General features: G+C 50.3%; 1 protein-coding gene across 2 annotated transcripts; it reads right to left on the minus strand.

Annotated features, from left to right (window-relative positions):
* Positions 1–4,015: 4,015 nt before the first annotated feature.
* Positions 4,016–13,525, minus strand: LOC141747686 (torsin-1A-interacting protein 2-like). Of its 2 annotated transcripts, none has more exons than XM_074598337.1 (7): positions 13,361–13,525; positions 12,163–12,357; positions 10,175–10,477; positions 9,454–9,558; positions 8,983–9,306; positions 8,496–8,591; positions 4,016–7,629 (listed from the first exon to the last, which is right to left on the minus strand). In XM_074598337.1, the coding sequence occupies exons 2-7, from the start codon at positions 12,194–12,196 to the stop codon at positions 6,839–6,841; spliced, it is 1,653 nt and encodes a 550-aa protein (XP_074454438.1). In that variant the 5' UTR covers positions 12,197–12,357; positions 13,361–13,525; the 3' UTR covers positions 4,016–6,838. The 2 variants fall into 2 exon arrangements, with proteins under 2 accessions (XP_074454438.1, XP_074454437.1); XM_074598336.1 differs by having other exon boundaries at positions 4,523–7,629; positions 8,430–8,591.
* Between the last annotated feature and the right edge of the window lie 3,182 nt (positions 13,526–16,707).

Below are 16,707 nucleotides of genomic sequence, written 5' to 3' on the forward strand. Positions count from 1 at the left end.
ACAGGGCAAATCCAGGTGGCCTGCGATGCTCTCCCCTCCAGGGCCCCTCGGTGACCCTTCTCTCCTGACCTTTCGTGCCAGTCTGGCTCTCATCCCACAAGCACAACCCCTGAGCCTCTTTTGGTCACAGGGGTGATGCGAGTGCGGTGTGGAAGGCAGCAAGACGATATTAAAAGGCTGGTTGCCATTTTACATGCTGATTTTAAAGTGTGGTTGTTTTCTTGACATTCAGAGGAGATTTTTAATACTTTCAGTCAACGTGGGAGCAAGGGTATGGGAGGTAAATGTTCCTTTGTAGTCTTGAGACACCCCCCTCAGGTAACCAGTGTATGGAAAGATTTGATCGTGCTATTGAACCAATTAATACATTTAAAACCTTCCTAATAAAACCATCACCAGCCACCACAACCCAGCCAGCTTCCAGTCTTGTAATTGTTTGTAATCCGCCTCTCCCAATTTGTATGTTTTTTTTTTTCCTGCTGTCTTGATTTAGACCACAAAGTAAAGTTGTCAGTTTCTAACTGGGCCAACTGGTTCTGCTGTGATCTGTATTAGGTGTGTGAGCAGGCTGTGCTCTGCATGTGCAGCAGCCCTTGGTGCTTTTGCATTCAGCCCTACCATTAACAAGGGACATTTCTCCAGTTTCTTCCCAGTTTCGTGTGCCCTGTTAACAGAACGTAAGTCTGTATTACCACCAGCAGTGTTTAAAGGATTCATGAGGTTGAGGATCTCCCCTTTGTTAGCACCCAAGAGCAGATTCACATGGTTTCATCCTAACCATCTCTCCACAACCAGAATTGGTCTGAGGCCAGCCAGAGTGTTTCATTGTAGGTGCCAATCACATTCGGACATGTGGGCTGCTTAGGAAGAATGATTCGCACTCATCCCATGCCCTCTGGAAGTTGCTTAGGATTTCAACCTCTTGTTTTATCGAACTGGGTTTCACCAGCCAACTGTTTCTCCAAAAAGCTTCCAAACACAATCAGGAGGGCAATCAAAGCGTATTGCCTTTGGCAAGGAGGACGGGTGTTTGTGGCTGCTGTTGCCACAGCAGGTCCTGCAGGACTAGAGTAGACCATTCCCTAACATCACCTGAAGGGATTTATTCTGCTCACATCTCACTTGCAGATGTCACAGATGGAAGCCGTGGGGAAAGTCCTGGGATCGTAATTATAGTGTCTGAGGGTTTAGAAAAATGCATGTGAGACTCTGGCCTGGAGTGTAAAGGTCTTTGGACACCTCTTTATTTCTCTGTGTGTGTGTTTTTGTCCCGGTGACCAAGCTGCTGGAGGGAGCCTGTCTTTGATAGCAGTCTTGCAGGACATCGAGCTGGGTTTTTAGTCAATCCCTCTGGATGAACAGTCCCAGTAACTCAGCTGGCTTTACCTGGTGCCTGCCCCAGCACAGATGCCCCTTCCTGGCGCTGGGAGCAGAAACAACTGGACTTTGCTGTCCCTGTGAGGAGAAGCCTGTGTGGTGCAAGGCTCCACTCCGCAGATACAAGCTCTGAGCAGGGAAATGGCTGATCCTTCTTTCCACTGCTCTGAGCAGCTCCAAGAGTTCAGCTCTGCTAACATAGAGAAAACAGTGGCTTCGTTCAGCTCAAGCTGTAAGTGTGGGAAGAGGCCAGGTCTGCTCCTCCATGGAGCATTCAGGTCATTCCATGACCTGCAACTGATTCCCAGAGATGCCTGAGTGGTCCCTGGGCTGCTGAGGCAGAGGATGGAGCAGACTTCAGAGGAGGTACGGTGTGGGGGGGCTGTTTCCATCCCTTTGTCAAACCATGCTGCTGCCTCTGCTCTGGCTCTGAGAGGATCCTCAGCTCTCAAGTGCCCTCAGGAGGGATCTGCAGAGCCCGCTCCTCAGCCTTAGCATAACTGCGCAGTCCGGCCAAAGCGGGGAGAGGCCAGCGGGAGGTCTGCTTATGGCTTTGCCCCCTCCGCGTGCTGGGGACATGCTTGCAAATCTATATTCGTCAAGCCTTTTCATTGCAGGCTCTTCAATCCGCGTCCCACAGGCTGAGGCCAAGCCCCTTTATGCGATTCATTGTACAGCTGCGTCCCCTGGAGAGGCGAAGGGGGGAATAAAAAACGTCTTAAGCTCCCAATATGTGCAAATCTCTCTTACAATGGAGGTTTTGTAGGCCAAAAAGCAACCACCGAGGGGCCAGCCCCGTGGCAGCGAAGCCTGCCCGCGCATGGAGCTGCAGGAGGGTTAAGCTGTGGATGAGCTCCCAGGGGTTAGAGCTCAACAGGAGAAACGTGGCTCAGCTGGGTTCACTCCGTGCCTCTTTGTGTCCTGCCTTCTTCCAGCTTTAGGCCGTGCTGGTGCAAAGGGGTAAAAAGAGATGTGGCACGATGTGCCTGTGGCAGGGACAGGGATGCTGCAGGCAGAGCAGGGTGGCATGCCAAGCCTGTGCAGCACCGGCTGGGCCGCTCGCCTTTAAATGCGAGCGGATGACGAGTTTATGTCAGCTCACAAGGCGGTGGCATGCTCACACTTAAAAGCAGCGCTAATTTTGTAGTGGAGCAGTCCAGACGGGCCTTCCAGAACTGCTTTTGCCCCTCAGTTGAGCTGCTATGTAATTTTCAAAGTAATTTTTAGGGTCTCGGAGCACCCTGTGGCAGCACATCCTTCCCTGCAGCACTGCTGCTGCAGAAAGCTGGACTAAAAAAAACTGGGAAAGATAGCTGGGGCAGGGGATGCATTGCTTAATAAGCCAATTAGAATAAGAAATATTTTTTTTTTTTTTTGTAGATGAGAAATTGAAAAAGAATTTAGTGTTAGCATTGACGCAACAGCAGGCAACTCATAAGCTCCAGCCAAACCTATGGCCTTGCTGTGCTTGGGCGATGTGTGTATGAGCTGGAAGAGATGCTGCCGGAGGGGTTATGAACCAGCTGCTGGGCGACGGCTGAAGGGAAGAGCTGTCCTTACCACAGGTAGATGTGGTGCCCAGGAGGAATAAATTAATTTACCTCAGAGCAGAGCTGGACCATGCCCTGCTCCATCCTAGTCTTGCTCTGACCTGTCACAGCTGTCAGAGAGCTGGTGGGAAGGGGGAGCTTTAGTTCCTCCGGAGCTGCCATGGGTGCGTCCACTCTCAGCTGTGCCCCACGTCCTCTGCGGTGGTCTCCCTCGCTGGGGGCTCTGCAGGTGCTGCACCCATGCCCTGGGGAAGCACGTGCCGGAACACAACATTTCTGAATTAACTCACAGTCTGGGAAGAAGGGAACCCGAATGGAAAGGGAGAAGGGAGAAAACAGCTGGAGGACCTTGCTGAGGGTCCTGCTGTCCCCCAAGAAGTGACCTCAGGGCCAGCCCTGGAAGGGGATGGTGTGGAAATGCTGCGGCTCAGCACGGTGGGTGGGAAGGTTGGCCTTGTGCCTCTGCGTTGGCATCTCTCCCTCTTGAGAAAGTGCTGCTCAGCCATTTTAGAGACTCACAGGAGGCTCTTGCTTGGTAGATATTAAACATCCTTTTTCTGAACTGGATGCAGATTTCGTCCCAAAGTTTACAGAGAGGCACAGTCACTGCCGAGCAGCCTCTGGACTTGCCTGCCCTGGTTTCCCCGTCTCGCTTCAACAGCAGGCACTGTTCTCGCTCCCAGTTCAACCTGGTTTTTGGAGCGGGTGTGAGGATAATGATGCTATTTACCAACATAAATCATGGTGAGCACATCATCTAGGGGAAAACCACCAGTGCACCCTTCTTCCTGGAGACGCTCTTGGAGCTTGTTCCGCTGCTCCCTTTAGACTCGCTTGTGAATTCATGTGCAAGACGGAAAAAGCAGCCTGGTTTTGGCATCTGGCAACCACTGCACCTGGTGACACCAGATTTTCATCTGAATCTTTGGGCTAGGACCAAATCTTGTCCTCTCACATCAGACAACAGGAGAAGAGTGATGTTTACCTCTGGTAATCAATCACATGAACATCTATTTGAAAACAGATGCCAATGTTATGAGTGTTTAGGTTGCCAGAGCCTGGGAAGGGACTGAAGAAAATCCAGAATAACAGGGTAAATCCTCTTTTATTTTTTTTTTTTTTGGCCCTCTCTCTGTTTAGGCCATTATTTGCTGGGCAAAACAATTCACCACAAATGTCAAACTGTGTGTGCTGAGGTGGTGCAACACTGGGTGGAACTGATCTGATCAAGGGTGTTGAAATGAGAAATATTTGCTTTCTGTATTTCTAAAATATTTCAGTCAACAGTGGATTTCAGTTCAATTATTAAGTATTATGCAAACCTCAATATGTTTCAGTTTGGGTTGAATTGAGCAGCTGTTTGTAGGTTTGTTTTTAGTTTTGTCTTTAGTTGAAAAAGCTAGAATGTTTGTCCCAAACAACTGAGAGAAAGGTTGTTTGGGGTTTTTCCAGAAAAAGTAAATATTCGCTTTGTTTGCACAATACAGCCCTGACCTAAATAAAACTTTGCCCAACCTGACGATCTTTTTTGCTTAATAAACTGAAAATAGCTAGAGAAAAAAAAAAAAGATCTGGTTGAGACTCCAGTCACACTTTGAAGACTTTGCTCGTTTTCTTTCACAATCTCATTATTTATTTTTAAATAGAAGCCTTGTTTCAGAAGCAAGCAGGTATTTTGTCTTTAAAAGGTCATAAAAAATAGATCTGTATGAGAACAGCTCGGGTGGATGATGCTTACAGCAATGTGCCCAAGCAGCATAAAGTTGCCCTTGCATACCTTGGCTATGCATTACAAACACAGTACATAAAACTGAGCGTGAGATAATGTTAAAATACAGATTTCCCTCAAGATACTGACATAACATGATTAACGCTTTGCCGGTTCTTAGATCAACACCCATACTGAACCATGCAGAGCAGAAACAGTGTTTTCTGTTACCAAAATAAAGTAGTGTATAGCAATAAAAAGGAGGGAGGGGAGGAAGCAACCCATGTCTTGTACAAAATCATGCCCTGGGCTGCCCTGCTGGTGCTGGGCTCCAGCAGGTAATTCTCACATCTAGCCTAGTGTTTGTTGTGGTTAAAACTCGTGGGGTCTTGTCTTCATGTCCCCAACCAACCAAAAAGTCTGTTCTTTGGCTAGAATAGGATCAAATAACCCCCTCCTTTTCCTTCGTTTTGTCCCCTCCTCCAAGTTAATGGCCACAGATCTCCCGCAACAGGACAAGGCACGCAGCAGGAGGGAAGAAGAGACGGGCTGGGTTTCAGGGTGCACGGCTGTGCCATCAGTGGGGCAGATCAGCAAGGCACCATCGGCCTGAGACCCGGCCAACGCCTGGGTGCGTTTGGTGTAAAGAGCACTTAGATGCGCGGCTTGTAAAAACACCGTAGTGTTCTTGAGTTGTGTCTTGTTCAAACTCAGAGCCTGGCTCTGTGCTGCTGATATGGAAATAAGCTGTGCTCTGCTACAGCTGCTCCTTCTCCGGCAGGCAGCACCATAGGCACAAGGGGTTGGCACCTGGGGCTGGCTGTTGGGTTACTATAAATACTGTGACCTGCACCTGTCCCTGCTCACCCCCAGGTGTTCCCTGAGTTGGCTCCTCTACCCTATAGTGTCTGCAGAAATGCAGTGTGCAGGGGTTCCACAGTGTTTCCAGGACTCAGATTTCTCTCCCTGGGATGCAGAAGAGGAGGCACGGTAAGAAACCAACCTGCCTCGTTGAGGATTTTTAGTGTTAACACCAGAGATTTTGTCTTTACCAGCTAATCCCAGCTCTGCTCCTAGTTGCTTTGGCGTGTGCCAGAGCAGCAGCAGCCTAGCAGGGAGGTAAACGCAGCTGTCGAGGGCAAGGACCTGGTGTGCTACCCTATATGGTTTGAAATAAATATCAATATTAACATCTACATTCATTCAATAAAAGTTAGCTGGGGAAAGGCAAGTAGACCGCTCCCTGCCCTATGCACAGATCAGAGATCCAGGTGAGGAGCAACCTGTCATGTAGGACCAAAGCTGATGCATCAGACCAAAGAGGTGGTCGCAGCCTTGTGGTGGCAAAGGGATCAAGAATGGACTTTTCATTAAAGAGCAGCACTAAGTTAAACCGTATTCTGTAGATACAGTAAACTGTACTCATTCTTGTATCTGTGCAATCCCTTGAGGCTTCACACTATCAGAGTGACACTAAGGCGGTTTCTGTTTCATTACTCTCTGTCTTCAGAGATTATTTTCTGGCATATGGGATCTCCTGCTTTAGTGCAGTGTTTAAGTGCTGACAACCTGAAATTTCTTGTAATCGATGTTTATGGGTTTTCAGAATTGCAGGTTTGTTTGAACATCCTATATTTAGGATCTGGTCTTTGCTGGGTGTCAGTCAGTCTGTGCAAGTGGGACTCTATCAGGACGGACTGGTCAAACCTTTGACTAGCAAACTGGTGTTCTTTTTGAAGCATGCCTTCAAAATGTTGGACTTTGAGGAATTTGACCTTCCTGTGTTCCAGCTGCTCTCTGCAAAGGGAGAGAAACCTTCTAGACAAAGTACATTGTGAGAGTGATGTATACAACAATAGCAAGCTGAGGGTAAGGGAGAAATGAAAGAGCTACTGCGCTGAAGTACCTTTCTGGTGTACTAGTTGTGTATGTTATTTGTGTATTTCCTGATAGAAATGCTACCTGCGAAGTCCTATTTTCCCTTTTGCCTCCCCACATAGCGATGTTCTCCTGTGCAATTAGCAGTCTAAAACATCCACTCTTCCCATCTGCCAGAAGGAGGCATGTGATTTATCACCTCCAAGACTCATCTGGCCAGGTGGCACTTGTCAAACTCTTCCCAGGAAGGTACAGGACACAAACTGAAGAGAAATAGCACTGTGGCCTGCACTAGACTCAGACAAGACCATCTTTCCAACCCTTCCTAAGGCTCTGGCAGCCTTTGCCCCTTGGGTTGGGTGTGGACGTGGCAGCCCCTCTCCTCGATGGTCTGCACCGGGTGGATGGGTAGGACCAGGTGGGAGATGCGGCTCCACAGCCCACTCAGCTTGTCAGAGTCCATGTGGTTGTATGAGCTGGGGGTCCTAGTGTTGGTGAACTTGGCCCAGAGGAAGTCACGGACCCTCTCTTCCACTTGCTGGAGGCTAATGTGGGTCTCCAGCATCTCCTCCTCCAACAGCACGGTCAGCAGCAGGGCCACATCCTTGAAAGCAGCACTTTCGTGGTCGCAGTATTTGTAGAAGATTAGGGTGGCCCCTGCCGGCAGCAACTCGAAGCGGTGTATCACCGCAGCACGGCCCCCAGCCTGGAACGCTGAGCTGAGCTCTGAGTCCACTTCCAGCTTGGCCTTGTCACTCTGGAGCCTGGATTTATCCATGCCATCAATCTGGACCGTGCTGGCATGCAGAGCAGCCGAGTAGGTGTCAGCCACGCCAGCGCTAAGGCATCGCAAGGTCCGCTCACCCTTGCGGGCGGCCGTGAAGATGATGATGGCTGGTTGCGTATGGTGGGATGCATTGAGGTGCTTCTGCAAAAACTTGCGCCCACGGAGCCACAGGTGGGGACTCTGCCCCGGAAACCTGTCCTGCAGCTGGATAAACTGGGACAGAAAGGCCTCCACCGTGGGGTTCCTGGGGGCTTGCTGTGCCTTGGAGGTCAGGTTGCCGAAGCAGAATATGAAGAAGCTGAGCAATACAAGGCCCGCGATGACAAGCCCTGTTCAACAGGGGAGAGTCCCGAGATGGGGAACAGAAGTCAGTCCCAAATGACCTGCTACAAGGGCTCTTTTTTTCACTCCCAGACCTTCCCCACTACCCCAGGAAAGTGTTTCAGGTTGGTACGTTCTCTGGGGGCCCAGGAATGGCGAAGAGGCTGCTTGTCCCATGTGGTGAGACCCATGCTCCTACATGCCAGTTGTGGAGGACTACAGCTCTAGAGATGGAGGCAAGGCTACAGCTTTGTTGTCACAGTGCAATTTTCCTGAGGAAATTGCAGCTGGCCACCAGCTTTCTTCTCTTCCCTCCACTCTGTTTTCTTTAAGGTCTGTGGCCGTTTGGAGCACCTACCTCCACACATGGATGGGTCTGACACAGCTAAAGTGTCCTGCTCACTGCCTTCCTCCTAGCTGTGCTGGGTGAACAAAGGCTACCATGCTTCTGCCCAGAAAAGGAGGACAGCGAGGTCCAGACACAACTGCTTGTGTCCCTCTCCATGGCAAAGCAGGGTCTCTTTCTACCAGGAGAAATGTGTGGTGCAGATTGGCATCACAGTTCCTGCTTGGGGCCCCATGACACAGAGGGGGACTGGGAAAGGGGGACTATCAGCCTCAGACCTCCCAGGACATGCCAGCGTACTCCCAGCATGCTGAACATGGTGTGCCTGCTTTTGAGGCTGGAGAGCTGGAGGGAAAGCTGCTACTATAGGCCTATTTTTAAGGGGATGGTTTTTCCCTCAAACCCTCAGAAAAGGCTGTGAAAGGTCCTGAGAGAGAAGAAGAATTAAATGTGCTTCATTACTTGTTCCTGGAGGATTAGTGCCTTCTGGTCGATGAGTAACACACAAGGGAAGCTTCTTTTCCTCACCTTTCAGCAAGAAAGACTCTTTGGCCTTCTGGTCTGTGTTTTCGGTGGTGATGTTCTGCAAGCAGGACTGAGCCTCTGGCTCTGGGGCTGTGTGCCCTACAGTAAGAGAAAGAAGTGTGCCACTCAATGTTGAGGGAAAAGCTAAGTTGGGCTGTAATTAAAAAAAGCAACAGAGCTGCCAGGAGCTTCAGGCTGAGGAAGAGATTCTGCTTTGGGTTAATACTGCTTTGAGTCTTGGCTCCCCCTGCTTTTAGGGCAGGTGAAGGAGAAAGATGATGCAGAGTGCAGTGTGGTTTCATGCCTTTCAAAGCAGGACAGTAGCCAAAGGAGAGAGAAAGAGAGAAGCCAGTTAATATCTTATACCTTCTTTCGTGCTCAACTCTGGAAAACTGACAATGGGCACTAGAGAGTTCACATTTTTTAATGCCTATGGAAAGTGTATGCATGTGCGTGGTGGAAGAGCAGCAGCGTGCAGCCACCAGCTCACCTTTGGTCCCACGTCTGTTCCTTAACGTGCCTTGGGATCCGCTCTCCTGTGTTTCTTGCTCTATGTGTTCTTCTGGCTCCCAGTCTTGGAGAGGGGAACTGGTGCACTTCTCTGCCAAGAGGCCCTTGGTGACATCTTCTGCAGCAGTCACATCCAAATGTGTCATTTTACTATCACAGCTCAGTGATCTGCTTCTTGATGAAGAATAGACCTCTGCTGTGTAGGAACTTTCATATTGCCTGCTTCTCTCCTGGTCGTCCTCCTGTGTTCCCTGGTGGACAGGGCTGTCTCCTTTGCTGTCCATTTTATCGTGGGACAGCCTGGCTGTAGGGAATATGATTCACGGACCTACGCTTAGTCTCTCTCAGCAGGAGAACCAACAACCCTTTCTCCTGCTCTGCTTCCTCTAAGCAAAGGCCCAGGTTATCAGCATTTTGGAAATGCTGTACACACAGAAGGGGAGAGACTCACCTTTATCCAAGCCGTCTTCATTCTGGGATGTCTCTGAGGCACCATCTCTTGTCTTCCCAGATTCTTCTGGTGATGCTTCAGTTTCCTGGGGAACCTTCTCCTCTACTGTGGGGAGGATAGGGAACAAAATTCACGGACCTAAGCTTAGTCTCTCTCGAAGCACAGGAATCACACACAGAATCACAGAATGGTAGGGGCTGGAAGGGACCTCTGGAGATCATCTAGTTCAACCCCCCTGCCAGAGCAGGGTCACCTACAGCAGGCTGCACGGGAACGTGTCCAGGCGGGTTTGGAATGTCTCCAGGGACGGAGACTCTCTGGGCAGCCTGTGCCAGGGCTCTGCCACCCTCCAAGTAAAGAGGTTCCTCCTCATGTTGAGATGGAACTTCCTATGCTCAAGTTTGTGCCCATTACCTCTTGTCCTGTCCCTGGGCACCACTGAGAAGAGCCTGGCCCCATCCTCCTGACACCCACCCTTTTAGTATTTATAAGCATGGATAAGGTCCCCCCTCAGTTGTCTTTTTTGCAGACTGAAAAGACCCAAATCCCTCAGCCTTTCTTCATAAGAGAGATGCTCCAGTCCCCTAATCATCTTGGTAGCCCTTTAGTCTCTCTCAGCAGGAGAACCAACAACCCTTTCTCCTGCTCTGCTTCCTCTAAGCAAAGGCCCAGGTTATCAGCATTTTGGAAATGCTGTACACACACAAGGGGAAAGACTCACCTTTATCCAAGTCATCTTCTTTCTGGGATGTCTCTGAGGCACCATCTCTTGTCTTCCGAGATTCTTCTGGTGATACTTCAGTTTCCTGGGGAACCTTCTCCTCTACCGTGGGGCTAGCTGAATCCAACAGTATCGTCTCTTCTCTGTCAGCAGTTGGTGATTTACAGACCAAAGAGTCCTCCTCTGGTTTGCAGGACTTCTCAGGGCACCTTCTTGTCACTTGGTGCTCAAGTGTTTCTTGGGTGGCCTCTTGTGGCACAGGTTGCTTTGCTGTGCTCTCCACCTCATCTTGGGCTGGCCCAGCTGTTGGGATCAGAGTTCGCAAGCTCAGCTAGCCATACATGAGTCAAGAATACCCAGTGCTTTACCACCACCCTGTAACACTCCCAGGTCTTTTATTTCTACCCCCAACAATCTACCCCCAGTGAGATGGGGGAGGGAACAGTGTGACTAGAAGTGAGAAAACTCATGGTCTGAGATCAAGACAAGCTGAATAGGTGAAGGAAAGGGGCTGGAAAATCACAAGCGATGCTATAGCTCGCCACCTCCTACAAGCAGACTGATGCCAGGCCAGTCTCCAAGCAATAGCCACCTTGGAAGCCAGCCCCCTCTCCCTTTCTTCCTGTACCCCAGTTTTTGTTGCTGAGCATGATGTTACACTGTTTGCAATATCCCTTTGCCCACCTTGGGTCCCTACCCAATCTTCTGCCAACCCCAGATTATCTGCTTGGCGGGGGGAGGGGGTGGGAAAAGAGAAAGCCTTGACTTTGTGCCACCACTGTTCAGCAATAGCCAAAACACTGCTGTGTTATCAACGCTTCTTTTTTTTTTCTTTTAAAACCACAACACAGCACTGTACAGGTTGCTATGAGGAAAGTTAACACAATCCCAGCCTATGTCACACGCTGTCCTACGTGGGGTTGGCAGGCAATTCTTTCATTAAGTGGTAGGATGTGTTGCCACATCTTCCAAAGACAGTGGGTTTTCCTAGGCTGGTAAATTGAAGTGATGGATTTGAAGAATTTCTAAGGCTGTTGTTAAGTACCAGCCAGAACAGCTAGGCCAGTGCACTCCGAGCATCTGTCTGAATGTAAATGTTAGCTCTGCTGGTGCTCCTTGTCTGCCCCTGCTCTGGAGCTGCTCTCCCAAAGAGCTGTGGTAACGTATAATTAAAAGCAAACACTGGAGCATAATTCAACAGAGAAATTCTGAGGCTGAACATAAGCGTTTGCAACATTTTCTGAATCCGACAAAACCAAATAGTGCAGCTCAAATTTCAGGCACTATTTGTGAAAAATTGCTTGTGAACGATCAAGCACTAAATGACAGAAATGATTATGCTAAAATTAGAATAAAGACTGATAAAAATGGCAAGGAACTCCCTACTAATTTGAAAACAGAAAAAGCTGCACCTGTTATGTGTTAGAACGTGCTGTCCTTTGCAGCATAATTCCTACATTCCTTGTTGCTGATTATTGTGGGAAAACTTCTAACCGCCTAGGGCAGATATGAGCTAGTTATAACATCATGGTATCAGTTAGATGTAGTAGCCGTAACAAGGCACCTGGAGAATGTAAGCACACGGTAGAAACTGAAATGTGAGGACCTGGAGGTATACTGCTATTCAAGCTGGGCACAAACAGTGCTCCTTGCCCTGCCTCCTTCAGAGGTTCCCATCCGCAGGTGGTGGAAAACTGGCTTATTATTTAAGCACCTGTAGATGGGAAGCACTGGGATTCAGGGAAGAGAGCTCTCCCAGTCTTGAGCTCCGTCTTTAGCCTTCCTCGTGCTGCCATCCTGGACACAGAGTCTAAACCTGTGGCAGATGGGAATGCAAAACTGAAAGTCACTTGTTGATCTTTCACCCTTCAAAGATAGCAACTTGCTTTTCTTGGCCTGGAAAATAGGATCTTTTTTTGGTTTTATCCCTTTTATCCTTTTGCAAAGGGATTTTGCTAGTAGATGGAGTAAGCATAGGATTCACTTACCTCCACACAGATCCACCCTTGGATTCTTTTCCATTTTCTTTCTTCCTAGAAGCCCTGGCTTCTGCACCGTTTTGTTTCACTTTCTCCTTTGGTCATAGGGAGATGTATCTCCCTGCTGTTCAAGTGCCTGACCGAGCCCCCTCACAGATACCATCCCGTCTTGGCCTCAGCAATTGCGACTAAACGCCCATAAACCTGATAAACACAAACACAGGAGCAGTGATTCACGGTGGAGGCGGAGGCTCCTCCCTCCATGCTTACCAAGGTGGTGTGAAAATGGAAGGACGTCCCTGATAACTGTGATCCTTCAGCCCAAGGGCTATTAGCTATTTTTGCTTCCCGGCAGGCTACACGCAGTTCAAGGACTAATGCAAACCACAGTTGTTTCAGGACAAGCCAACGGGGTGAGGCACTGGTTTCTCACCTGGATAAGCTTGGATGGACTTGGTTGTGCTCTGAGATGCCAGGCCTGGCGTCTGGGGCTCAGCAGGCTGCCCTGCGTGCTTTCGGGCACCTGGTATCTCACAGCCAGGTCGGCACAGAGCAACGAGCCTGCTCCACCTTACATTCCTGCCTCTGGTGTGTCGGATCGGGAGACGGTGGTGCTGGAAGGCGAAGTCGCTGGCAGAAACACTGCCTGGCCCCTGGGCAGCAGTGTTCCCCCCACCCGGCCCCACGCCCATCCGAGGGGCCGAGCGGTGCCCTGGCCGAGTGTTGTGATCCTGGAATCACATCCTGACTCTCCTACACTCCCCCAGTGATACTTTCCCCCCTCTGATAGAGCGCTTTGGGATGGCCGCGCAGGATGGAGTGAGGCTCACTGTTGTAATCTGAGAAAGCTGATGGCTTTCACGAGCGTAACGTCTGCCTGCGGAAAACTAGGTGGCATGGAAAAAGTTTCTCCTGAGAAACTTTCCCCGCTGGCGAGCGGTTGGTGTGGATTTCCATACAAAAATCTCAAGCCCGGCCTTCTCAGCAGCTCTGCTAGCATAGGGGGGCAACTTCTCCCACCTGCACTGTCTCTACAGCTGAGTTTTCTTGCTAAATACAAGATTTGGAGATGTGGGGGGGCGTATAATTGCTTGCTCTCTGCCGCCTGGCTCTCGTCCCTCCCCTCGCTGTGCTGTTCCCGCTAGTGACGCTCTGGCAGAAGAAGGAAGTCAGAGGAACAAAGTGGTTTGCAGAGTCGGACGCTTACCCGGTCTTGGAGGTTTGGAGCCGATCGAGGCGGCGAAGTGAAGCAGAGGGGTGGCAAGAGGAGGCCAGTGCTGGCCCCTCCGCTTGCCCTTCCCAGAGGCCCTTTGGCTCGGCTGGTGGCGGGACAGCCTGTGCCCCCAACGCACACCCTTAATCCTCCGCTGTCAACGTGACAGTGAACTCTGCCCTTCCACGGGCGCCCGGCAGCCTGCTGGGAGGTGTAGTTTTCTGTCCTTCCGCCTCGCCAAAGGCGGACAGCTTTTCCTCAGTCAACAGCAGTGGTTCTTGGGAGCATTCGGGAAATGATACCTTCTTTCTTTGGCTGTACTTCTGCGGTCGAGCAGAGTTTCCTTCAGGCAAACTGGATGACTGGCAGCTTCCTGCATTAAGTAACAGCGTTTCGGATTTCAACAACTAAATAAGGGCAAGGAGGGAACTGTTTTGAGAGTTGATTTATGAAGATGTACCCCAAGAAAAACAACCCAAACACGTAGCCAGCAAACCCCAGACTCTGGAAATGTCACACTGTGCGAGTGCAGGGAGGCTGGGGAGCTGTGGGCTGTGAAATGGAGTGTCTTTAACATCAGCTCAGAGGGCAAGGGATGCAAAGCCCCCCCCAGGGCTCCCCTTCCAGCGTAGTTCAGAGGCTGCAACAGGGGGAAGGTCAGAGAGAGCATGTGTAGCTGCTCCTGGCCTAATTTGGGCAATGGTATTCCAAAAAATGATGATCTGCCTTGCTGCGCCCACACAGAGAACATGTACATGCCAACCCCTTCCCTATAACCCCCTGCCCAGGACACGTTTCACGGGAAGTGGCAGCATGGAGCAGGGCGCGCTGGGGGAAAGGCATCAGCACAAGGAGCAGCAGCACAGAGACTGCAACCCCCCTTGAACTCAGCTTGCAGCCTTTTCACTAACATCCCCAGAGGAGCCCAGTGGCAAATGGCTGAGACAAAGCATGGGGAAAGGCAACCGAAACCGTGCTGGTAAGTAGCAGGCACCAAATGGCTGGGACTCCTCAATTTGGAGAGCAGAAGGCTGAAGGGGGGGATCTGACTACTGTGTTCACTAAATCCTCCCATACTAGGCCTTGAGACACTTGTAAAACAGGTAGGACATTGGGTTCACATGGAAACCTTTATGCTGTGTGCAGGAAACCGTACTGGCCAGGGGCCATGGAGGCAGAGTGTCAGAAGGTCCTGGGCAGGAGTGTCCAGAGGGTGCCCTGATTCCTCTCTGTCTCTCCCCAGGTCTCCAGGAGCTGCCCCCCACTCTGACACGGGTCATACCAGGAAGGTGAGAAGGTGGGAGGTGTGCGCGGGCACAGCGCATGTGGCAATAGCGGGATTGCACCTTCTCTCCAGCAGCACAGAAAGGCAGTGGATTCCTCCGTGACCTGCAGAGCCACGCTGCTGCCAGTGGCCAGGAGGGGACAGAGTCCACCTCCCTCCCTGGCCCATTCAGCACATTCTTTTATCGTGGCCAACCTCTCAGCAGGTGCAGTAGAGGCTGTAAAACCTGGGAGCATGGCAAAGCTGGAAGGAAAAAGTCCAAGTGGCTTATCTACAGAGACCAACATCTCTCTGGGGGCCCTGCTATTGGTTGACGTCCATCTCACATCCCAGTCAAAGGCACATTTGACTTGATCTGCTTCTAGCCATAAGTAAGGAACAGCCAAGGTGACCAAAGTGGACAGGAGCTGCAGGCATCAAGGGCTTCATAATCAAAGTATTTTATATCCCTACAACCAGCCAGTCCCTTTACCACAGGAGGCAATGGGGAGTGGGCAGAGGGACCACCCTTCCCACAGAAGCACAAGTGTCATGAAACCAGTGGTGGAACTCCAGCTCAGCAAGTGAAAAAAGCGAGTGCATGACAAAATCCAGGGATAGCTTCAGCCCGTGCGGGTTGAGAACCCTGTTAACTGAAAAGCAGTTTGTCAGGCGAATTCACCAGTGGGTCTACGACATGAAGTCATCCACCACAAAACTGTTACCAAAATTGCAGGTTGATGTTGTGTAACGTTGCTTTTCTTCTTTTAGCATTCACAAAGTCATGAGGTACAAGCTGGGATGTAGAATTGTAACTTCACAAATCTGGTCTCCTTTTAACTCGAGTTTGAAAGGAGGATTTTATTTAAACAGGAATAACGTTTCCTCTCAATCTGCAGAAGAATCAACAGTGACTAGGTGAATTATAAAGGACATGTGATGTAAATATTCACACAGCGTAATCATCTAGCAACTTTTTTTGGAAACTTCTGAATAAAGCGATACTACTTGTAGCTCTAGTCCATTCCCACTGGTCAGAAATCATGAGTCAGTCACTGGCAGGTCTTTTCCTACTTGAACTGCACTGGCCGTTCAGCTGTACTTCAAAACTTCCTGATTTGTTGCATCCTCTTTTGGTTTTGCTTTAGAAAACATTGCTGAATGTCTGTGTTCTGTTTTTACATCTTAAAAGAATGGCAGTGTTTTACTCTGTTGCTGGTACAAGAGGAGGAATGTATAATTTATCTCACAAATATTCACTTGCTTCTGGATGAAATTTGAACACTTATGGTGTGCTAGTATAGCATCAAAATAATTTTTATTTTTAAATATATGTACACAGGAGACAGTTCCAGGACTGAAGACTGAATGGCACTTCCCACACACACACACACATCCCCCTACTCCATTCACAACCCTGCAAAACAAATACCATCACAAATGTGGGCATACGTATTCCCGAGAATTGTAGATTAAGATACTGCCATTACAGATGCCAGTGTCCTCTTCCTCAATCCTGTCTTCTTCAGTATGCAGAAATCCCTCAGAATTTGTAGAAGTGCCTCTGCTTGCTTAGCAACGTGTTTCCAAACTGGTCCTAAATTGGTAAGCCCTGGGCTTACCTGCCCTTGTAAGCATCTATGCAGAGGTGACAGAAAATGTCTGTCCGCTGTCAAAAGACAGGAAAACTAGGCACAGGCAAGTGCGTGGTAGTTTCAAACGCAACCCTCGTGTATCCTGCTATAGTAATCAGCAACTGTACAGCGCGGGCACTTGTTGCTCGGAGCACCCAGCACTCCTTCGACCACTGAGGTAGAGAACTCGGGGGTTCTCCGGCTCAGGGGTCCCCGCCGGCTGCCCAAGGTCCTCCCTGCCCACCTCTGCCCCTCAGGTAGGGGAAGGCGAAACAGCCGGCCGCGGCATCTCTCCCTGCCCCGGCCGGCCGGCCGCCCCGCCTGAGCGCGGCACCGGGCCGAGGCCCGCCCGGAGGGCTCGCCGGGTCCGGCCTCCCCTCAGGGGCCGCCCTCGCGGGGGCCCCGCCGAGCTGGGGGAGGCCGCGGCCGAAGGGGCGGCTGGG

Source organism: Larus michahellis, chromosome 8, assembly GCF_964199755.1.
Source record: "Larus michahellis chromosome 8, bLarMic1.1, whole genome shotgun sequence".
Taxonomy (NCBI): Eukaryota; Metazoa; Chordata; class Aves; order Charadriiformes; family Laridae; genus Larus; species Larus michahellis.